The sequence below is a fragment of the Corvus brachyrhynchos genome, unplaced genomic scaffold, assembly GCF_000691975.1.
Source record: "Corvus brachyrhynchos isolate BGI_N302 unplaced genomic scaffold, ASM69197v1 scaffold281, whole genome shotgun sequence".
NCBI lineage: Eukaryota > Metazoa > Chordata > Aves > Passeriformes > Corvidae > Corvus > Corvus brachyrhynchos.
Genome location: NW_008236509.1, coordinates 4,156,578 through 4,166,474, shown reverse-complemented (window position 1 = coordinate 4,166,474; position 9,897 = coordinate 4,156,578). Strand labels below are relative to the sequence as shown.

At 39.0% G+C, this 9,897-nt stretch overlaps 1 protein-coding gene across 1 annotated transcript in view; it reads right to left on the bottom strand.

Annotated features, from left to right (window-relative positions):
- Positions 1 to 499: 499 nt before the first annotated feature.
- KCNA4 (potassium voltage-gated channel subfamily A member 4) overlaps positions 500 to 9,897 on the bottom strand; it is an 11,896-nt gene continuing 2,498 nt past the window's right edge. The window contains exon 3 of the mRNA XM_017726285.1: positions 500 to 9,893. Within this exon, the coding sequence (XP_017581774.1) occupies positions 8,139 to 9,893 (1,755 nt within the window). The 3' untranslated portion in view covers positions 500 to 8,138. The remainder of the gene's footprint in view (positions 9,894 to 9,897) is intronic.

The window sequence follows — 9,897 nt, the reverse complement described above, 5'->3', positions numbered from 1 at the left end:
CACCCCTGCCTGTGGCTCCAGGAGCCCCATTTAACGCTCCTCCGAGGACAGTGAGGAGGCCCCAGCCCCCGTGGCTGTGAGATTGTGCTCAGCTCCTGCCTTTCCCTGCCCTTGGGAAAGGAGCCAGCCCTTGCTGCCCCCAAACACATTTCTTTCACCACCTCAAATTGCCATTCATGTTATGTGTTAGTCTGGCATCAGGAGAACCTTTTAAAGCATTGAACAGAGGTCAAAAGTATTAGGAGCATTTCTTTGGACAATCCTATAATGTAAGATGCCCGACTGGTTAGGTGAACTTTTTAAATCACATATATTGTTTCATGTGGCAGTACAACTGAGACTGTGCTTGAAAATCTTGTGGGTTCTCTGGCTGCTTCTATTAGGTATAATTCAAAACTACAGAAAATCACAGAAATAAAAAAGAAAGCTGAAATATCTTTTGTTCTCTCCTCTCAAAAGAAACAAATCAGTCAAGCCATCAGAAATTTTCAAAAATAAGTAATGGTCTGAATGTCTTTATTTCTGGGTGCCCAAGAATGAGACAATTTAAAAAGCGCTTTTTCTGCATGAATTCAAAAGTAAATCTCTTTACAATGACTTCATTTCGCTTAGGAGTTGAGTTGTCCAGTATCACTAATCAATTCTGGAAATATTTTCTTGTAAAATAGGTCAAAGAGCAGCAAATTAGTACAATTTCTAATTACTAGAGTCTTCTCACATTTTCTAAATATTTCAAAGCTAGAAAAATGCTAATTGTCCATTAAACTATGAGCAACGGAAAATATTTTATTAGCCAGAGAAAACAGTTCTGTCTTCCAACTTATGGAATCACCCTATCAGTTATTAGAGGAGATGTTCACAAGTAAAATGGCACCAAAATAACAATTTCTTCTTGCAGATTCTCAGAAGCATTAGACCTTGTTCCCCATATTTACTCAGACCTTTATAGCATTTTTATCATTAATTTTGAGATCTATGAGTCCTGGATAAGTAACAGTGCTTATAATAGCTATAATAGAAATAGCTATAATAATAGAAATATAAGAAATTAAATGTAAATTAATAAGAAATTTAATATAAGAAATAAACATATACAGAAATAGATGCTGGAGTATAAATTACTATACAATTCCTCTACTGTGCTCTCTGCAGTAGGATAGATTCTTGCTAAAATAACATTTATCTGAGCTTGTCATCTGGCACAGAGTAAAAAACAATGATGCCCTTTAAACATTGAATTAAAAATATTTTCTATTTCTTCCCTGTGATGAAACCATATTTTTCTTTAGTATGTGTATCTGCAGCTAATATTTAAGAAATACTTTAACAGAAAAGATATTATTCCTCAGCTTCTTAACCTGAAAATATGCAAGATTTCTACTTTGAAATAATGCCCTGCCATTTTGAATGCAAAGAGGGATCATCTTCCTTCATGCTTGAAACCTGAAAAATAGTCCATGTCTTAAATTCCTGAAGAATTCAGGGCAAATTGAGGGCATCTTTAAAGTACAAACACGCTAATGAAGCAGAATGTATTTAACCTGAAATATACACTCTGGGGAATGTGTAACTTGTAATACAAATACAGTTTTGGATAGAAAAACAAGAGATACCTTTGATCAGTATCAACAGTCCTCTTCAGTTTTCTGCATTCAGGCTCCCTGTGCTATTCAGGCTCCACTGTGCAAGGAAAAACTCACTGAATGACACCCTGAATTCATTACAAAGCTGTGCCAGCAGGGAGACAATAGGCAGAAATTAAAGTTCATTCATACAGTGGATGATCCACAACAAGGACAGATATCACGGGCTCCGATTGAAAACCAAACCTCCACTGATCTCAGTGGAATGTGGCTGAATCCACAGTGCAGGGCAATACCCCAGCAGTGTCCTTTGATTGCACAAGGCACAGGAAACAAGGGAATGCAGTCTCCCCGTGTATGTGATTGGATTTCTTTCCACAGCGCATCGTGGGGTGCTGCTCCCCTTGCAATGAGGATGAACACACAGTGGAGCACCCTGGAACATCCCTTCTCTCCAGCAAAATTCTGCACCAAAATCATACCAACATAAATACAAACGAGGAGAGCCGATTTTCTCCTTGGTTGTCCTACACTGCAGTGCCAGGTGCTGCCTAGTATTGACACAAGAAACTTTGCAAGACTTCAATAATTTTTAAAAAACCCTTACTTTATTCTGACTGCTAAGAACAGAAAAAAAGTATGTATCTAAAATCAAAGATGATGCCTTTGACCTACCTGACTACCTGACTATCCATCCTCCTCCCTTACTCTGAACACAAATGCCCCAAGAACATTTGAGCAAGACATTAAAAACAAAGAGAGACCAAAATCTCTCTTGAACATGTGCTGTCGCTTCCGACACTCCTTCGTGTAGCAGCTGCAACACCTGGGAAACCTGCTCCACCACAGTGTCCCTTTTGACTTTAAGCAAATTGCTTGTTCCTCAGTTCAGGAAGCATTTTACAACCCAATTCCTTGTGAAATGAATGGAATTCAGGTACTGAAAAATACATTTAGTGAATGCAGACCTGAGACCCTTTACAGCTTAGGAACTGGCAGATTGGAGTCTTTGAGACCTCCCTGTCTGGAAAGGTTGCATGGCATTACCAAGCAAATAATAGAACTTTTGCACTCAGCAGGTTACTTGTGGAAGGAGCATGGACTTCCCAGCCAGACTGAAAATCTCACAGGACCCTGTCCCACCCCACTTGGTGCTGCCCAGCGCAAGGAGCATCTTCCCAATCACACAATGCCACAGCAGCAGCTGCTGCTGCTCCTGAGACCAGGGTACCTGGAAGAGAAACAATGCATGAAGCATCTCTTTGTAGTTGCAGATCAATTCAACCAGTTTGCTCCCAGTTTGGTTTTACTGGCAATACCATAAATGCACAAATGAAGGAAATAAAAGAAGTTTTTACTTACCTACTTTCCCTCAATTAGTATATTTTATGAGATTTTTTTACATGTAATGTAAGATTTCTCTTCTTTCCTTCTTATGTATTTATTTTCCAATGGGCCTGTTGCAGAAAAGGTCTCAAGGCATATTATAATTGTACAGAAAAGGATTAAAAATAAGAATTAATTCAACTATCTCAGTGCGTAGTTTTTTAATGAGTTTTCCTTCAGAATTAATGTCATCAGAATTCTGAACACACAGAAAGCATGGCAGCAATATGTAGAGTACCTGGGTGACAGGTACAAAACATTTAGGCACTTTAACCCACAATTAATCTGTCAATCACTTTGTCCACATTAGATGGTCTCTGTGGAAATGAAGGGACGTTCATTTTTACAAAAGTGCCATTTTTCTGCAAGCATTTGTTTCAAATGGAGGTGCAAAAATATGATAAATCTGTCAACTAGTATTCACTGCAAAATTTGAAGCATTTGGACATTCAAGAGGACATAGCAAGAGGAAAGTGTATACCCTACCCCATGTCTACAGAAGTTATTCTGTTATTTAGATTTATTTAATGATAAGAAAAGTATATAATTTATATGCTGGATATTATAGTTGGGCATTTTTTAAGGTTTGCTTTTATTTCTTACTCTCTCATGTCAATTAATTAGAAATTTTAAAATATTTATGTATCTATAACTGGGTCCAATGACACTAAAAAGTAATAAGGAACCAGTAAAAATTAGAGGAAGTCAGTGACATGGTCTAAACACAATGGATATATTATATTTAATTTGAGGATTATCTATAAAGTTTAAAGATTATGTTAAAAATTAATTGATATTCAGAATTAGTTTAATGAGTCCAGGATGACCAGAAACACACATTTCATTTTTCAGTGATGTGAGAGATAGATTTTTCAGGAACGCTACAAATGGAATAGGCTTTCTGATATTTTGCTGGTTTTCCATAGTGCATTTATCCTACATTTATGCAAATATGAAGTACCTCCTGTTCTTGGGCAGCTCAGCACCGAATTTTCAAATCCCAAGTCAAATGACTCTCAACACCTGAAAGCAAACTTGACAGGAATCTTCCATGTCAGGAATTGCACTCCAAGATCCTTTATTCAAGGTTATGGCCTGATCCCAAACTCCACACCAGCATTATGCAAAATCATTTTCACATTCCAAAGCTATTTGAAAAGATTTACGGACTGAAAACACGCTCAAATCCCAACTTCTATGAGCACAAGAATGCCTGTTAGTATCCCCAAACACCAAGGACACTATAGTCATGAATGAGATGTAATCATAATAGCAATGGGGCTTTTCATCCCCTGGATCTCCCAAATTTATTCTGCATTACATGAACACCACAGAGGTGGATTCTACACACAAGAACCTATGTAAACAGAAGAATTTTCCTTCAAATACAAACAAATCATATTTTCCATCAAATGGAATTAGCCTCTTGTGGAATCATTCCAGAAAGCTTAACAGAACACTAGAAACCTTCACCACTAACTGGGTTACACAACACTTCTTTTGGTAGAAGGTTCAGCATCCAGGCTGATATTTTCAAGGAATAAATGTAACATCAGAAATGTAATAAAGAAAAAATTTATGGATCTCTGAAGTCAGCCATTAAATCCAATGCTTCAGCTAGCAAAACTCTCTCCTTATGAGCCTGGCCTTGGCACTTAAGATTACTATAAAAATACTTAGAAAATTCTTTCAATAAATGCCAGCACACTGTTAAGTATCAGACTATATTTGAAATCCGATTTGGTGCTGCTGTGATTCCATGAATTCTAATGGAACTCCTCCAATTTTTTCACCACTGCAAGTGAACCTGAAATATCTCATTTTGCATTATTTTTAGCTGAAATGTATGTCAATGTGAAATCATTTGAACTACATTAGTAGAACTAAAATGATCCCCAGTGTAAATCCATTCACATCAGCTACATCAGGAATGCACTTACCACTATAATTTAAAATGTAAAATGCCCAAGTCACAATAAAATTATTTTTCTGAGAGTTGTCTGTATCACTGGGAAAGGTGTGACAGAAGCAGGAGTAGTAACTTAGAGCCATAACAGCTCAATTAGAGGGTTTCTCTGGCACACAATTTCAACCGAAGTAATATTTAACACAAATTTCTATTTCTTGTAAAGTACTTGGGATCTTTGGGTTTTAGCATGTTAGTGGTAGGACTATTGGCATTTTAAAACTATGTTGTGACTGGACCAATAGATAGTTGAATAATCAAATTAGAAAGCCAAGTAGAGCTATTTGCCATTCTGGAATGCACAATTCTTTCTGTGAGTCAGAATGTTCTACCCAACTGATAGCACAAGCTAGCATTGAGCTATATAGTTTTTTTTATCATGACAAAGTACAGAGGTTTATTCACTGCAGCAGGCTCCGTTGTTACCTGAGGATACACCTCCCCAGCACTGCAGTGTGTAGGGCTGACACACCCAGAATGTTGCTCTGCCAACTGCTATGAAGCCCTACAATCAGACCTTTTCCTTCTGAGAGCAAGGTACTGCTCTGGAAACAGCACAGCACAGGCATCACATGCTTGTTTTAAATTGAAAAGGTGTGTACTGGTAGCAGAGCAGATGAACAACCAGCTGGAGCACTCCCCTCATGCTGAGCTCTGTGGCTACAGTATGAATGTATTTTAAAAGTGATTCAAAGTGTTTTCTTAGCTCCATTAGAGGTCTGGAATTCCACTTCTTATGAACCACCTCACCTTCCAACCAGTCAATACTGCAAACATGTACTACTTATCTTCTCTAAGTTCTTTATTTACCTAATTAGTATTTTGTTCACTCCTATCCCCTTGCCATGGTCCCAGGCTCTGTGTAGTCTCTGGTGTCAGACAGAACTAGTACCAAGCCATTTAGGAAGAAGGCCCTTTAGGCCATTAACTGCTATCTGTGAAAGAAATACTTTCAGTTACAGATTTTTACTGGATTTTATAGAATGCTCATCCTCACTGCTGATATTGCCCCTGTAGAAAAAAGTATTTAGCACATTAAACTCAGGTGAGCTGGAGTGAAATGTAGTTTTAAATTTTGGCAAATGCCAATGTATAAAATTACTGAGTCACTTCATTCAAAACACAGTTGGAATTAACATCACCACAATAAAAAGGAGCTCTGTTGTGAAGCTAGTGCTTCACATCAAAAATATAGCAAAGCCTGCTCTGTGTCTTTAAATTAGGAATCAGACACTTAAACACACATTTTGAAGCAGAGCTCAGCACAACACAGTCTTTTGTGTGTCTTTTTTTTATTTTTCTGCAATGCAAAGAAGACAAGCATAGAAACTTTTTGAAGAGACTCAGAAAAACCATGAAGGCAAAACCCAACCATTAAAGAGAAGCCTATGTCTGCAGCTCTGTTTGGTGCCACTGGATACAGCAAACAAGGCTTATCTGATGGATCATGTGCAATGTCGTGGATGCCCAATTCAGACTGCTTTTGTTGTTGCTATAAGTCAGTCACTAACAAGTTCTCCCCCCTGCAAAAACCCTACACTCGACTTTAAATGAATATTGCAAACGACTGAAATTCTGTAGTGTTGGTAAGTCCTTTTCTCTCCCATAATAGCCTGTCCCAGGCCTTAAAGTGCATATGCCAATTTGGTTCAAGTTTTATGATCTGGAATGTTCCACAGTGCCTCTTCAAAACCAGTCACAGTTTAATTGTGCCTTCCCTTGGTAATGGTAAGTCTAAAAGAAAACTTGTTCTGAATCTATTATTTATGTTGGATGCAGCGATATTTTACCTATCTCATTCTGGACGCTGGAATATACTGCAGGCCAGGTAATCCTTACCTACCTGAATCTCCTAGGATGGGCAATGGGAGGTTTTGACACATAGTAAAATATACCTGGCCTAAGAATCAGTGAAAAGAAACCATGGAATGTTTTCACCAGGACTCCATGGGACCCATTATGTTCATTTTGAAGCCCAGAATGCCTATTTTAGATCTTAAATGTTGCTTCAAATATACATGGGTGAAAGCTGTAATCAAGGGAAAATGCAGCACCAATAAGAGCACATTATTAAAAGTCAGCAATCCTCAATTGTCAGTACTGTAACCACTGAGTATCTTATTACTTCTACCTTCTCCTCCCATATACTGAATTTCCTCAATACTGACAAAGTGCATCTACTAATCATAGACTCTGAATGGTAAACTAAGCAGAAAAAAAGATATAAATTAGGTACTTCTTGAGGGCATCAGTAGAAAACACCGCTTTCAAATAATTTTGATTATAAAATTTTACTTCACAATCCTTTTCCAGATCACAGATATTCATAATTAAAAAGAGTATGGAATTAATGTAATGTTAGCTGTTTTGCCATCAGCATCACAAAGAAAGAAAAACAATAAAATATGATGCAGAATTCACTCTTCCAATGATTGTCATTGAACTATTACATTAGTAAACATTCACAGTATGAAGTCTCTTTCAATATATCTCCAGCATATAAAGTAGTGCAAAAAAGCATTCCAGTCATTTTGCCTTTGCAGTCAGACCAGGTTAAACGATTCTCTTACTTCATTTCTTTCATTATTAGACAACAAATGCTGCAATGCCTCCAAAGAGAGTTATAAAAATAAACAATTTCTGGAGGGTCAACAGCCTTTTCAAAGTAAATTTCCAGTTAAAAACAAGCATTATAGATTTCAAGGAAAAAAAATTTAGATCTATCTTCTGTAGAATATCTTTTTACAATAAATTTACCATTTGAAAAACAATGACTATGGTATCCAATGATTTATGGTAGCTGCTATTAAAGCACTGATAAATAGATAAATGACTACCAAACTTCATTGTTTCTTACATAGTAAATACCTCTGAATGCCAACTTTTACCACAGAGCTGTTATTAGTGATGTCGACAGTTCATGCACCCACTTTAAAACTGACTTGGTTTTAATAAATTTCTCAGCCTCATGTGCAAAACACTTGCATTCTAATAAAAATATAAAGTCTGAAAATGTATCAGATTAAGCAATCCTTTCCTCAAGTTGTACCACTTACTTGATATGTAATACATGTTTAGCAATGCTTTTTATTTGTATTTAACCATTAAATGGCATACTATTGTATGCTGCAGACTCTTGTTTGCATATTTCATTATTTTCACTGCACTCTTTAATGCATAAATATATTTGGAAACGTTCAAAATTACACATCAGTTTCCACAGAATTTGAATTTACACAGTTTTTCTTCTCTGACTCACTGCTATTCCCTGTGTCCTGACTTTTATTCTCCTTTACACAAAGAGATTCTTTAACTCCTTCTTCCATCTCCAAATACTCTGATTTATCCTCTGTGGATGAAGATGATGAGCTTCTAAATTTCTTCAGTAAATTTGTTGGGAGGTAAGGGCAACTGACTGCATTTTGCATCATCTGTGTGTGTTCTTCATTCTCAGTTTCTCTGTGGTAGAAATAGTTAAAATTGGAGACAATCACTGGCACTGGTAAAGCAATGGTTAACACTCCTGCAATGGCACACAGGGACCCGACTATTTTCCCACCCACAGTTATGGGTTTCATGTCCCCATAACCAACTGTAGTCATGGTCACCACAGCCCACCAAAAGGCATCTGGGATGCTTTGAAAATGGGTGGCAGGCTCATCAGCTTCTGCGAAGTAAACAGCACTGGAAAATAAAATGACTCCAATAAAAAGAAAAAAGATGAGGAGGCCAAGTTCCCTCATGCTGGCCCTGAGCGTGTGACCCAGGATCTGCAAACCCTTGGAGTGCCTGGAGAGCTTGAAGATGCGAAACACCCTGACCAGACGGATGATCCTCAGGATGGCAAAAGACATGGCCTGCTGACTGCCCTGCTCCTGTGCCAGGTCAGTGCCCAGGGTGATGAAGTAAGGCAAGATGGAGACAATGTCTATGATGTTCATGACGTTCTTGAAGAAGTGTGCTTTGCTCGGACATGCAAAGCAGCGCACTGTAAACTCAAAGGAGAACCAAATGATGCACACGGTCTCTACAATGAAAAAAGGGTCATTGAAGATGGTGTGCTCCCCAGCATCCAGGCGAAGAGACTCATTGGAAAGCCCCTTCCCTAAGCTCAGGGACATTACGAATTCTTTGTCATCTCTGAACTCTGGTAAAGTCTCCAGACAAAAGATGACAATGGAGATCAAGATGACCAAAACAGAGACAATGGCAATGCCTCTGGCTGGACTGGAGCTTTCCGGGTACTCAAACAGCAGCCAAACCTGCCTCTTAAACTCATTCTCTGGCAAAACCTTTTCCTCTTCCTCTTTGACAAAACCTTCATCCTCCCTGAACTTGAGCATGGCCTCCTCCCCAAGTTGGTAGAACTTCACCTCCTCAGAGAAGATGTCAAAGGGTACATTGACTGGTCTCTTCAGCCGACCACCGCTCTGGTAGTAGTACAGGATGGCATCAAAGCTGGGTCGGTTCCTATCAAAGAAGTACTCGTTCCTGAGAGGATCAAAGTATCTCCCTCGCTTGGCTGGATCACCCAGCAGTGTCTCCGGGAACTGAGCTAATGTCTTCAGCTGGGTCTCAAACCGCAGTCCTGACACGTTGATCACCACACGCTCACAGCACTCGTACTCGCTGTAGCGGACAGAGCTGTAACCCCCAGGGCCTCCACCATCATCGGGTGGCTGGTCCGAGTATGAAAACTCATCCTCCCCATAGTCATCACTGTAGTAGAGCTTTCCTTCTTCCTCATCATCTTCATCCTCATCTTCATCCTCCTCTTCCTCCTCACTCAAGTCCTTCAGTATTCTCTCCTCAGAACCACTGAGCGGCAGCAGCTCAGAACAGGGGAAGGAGGCCCCACACTCCCTACTTCCTAAGTGGTGGCTCCTCTTTTTCCCTTTCTTCCTCCTCTTACCACTCTGGCGGTGGGGCAGGCCACTGCGTGATGCGCTCCCACCGTGTGAG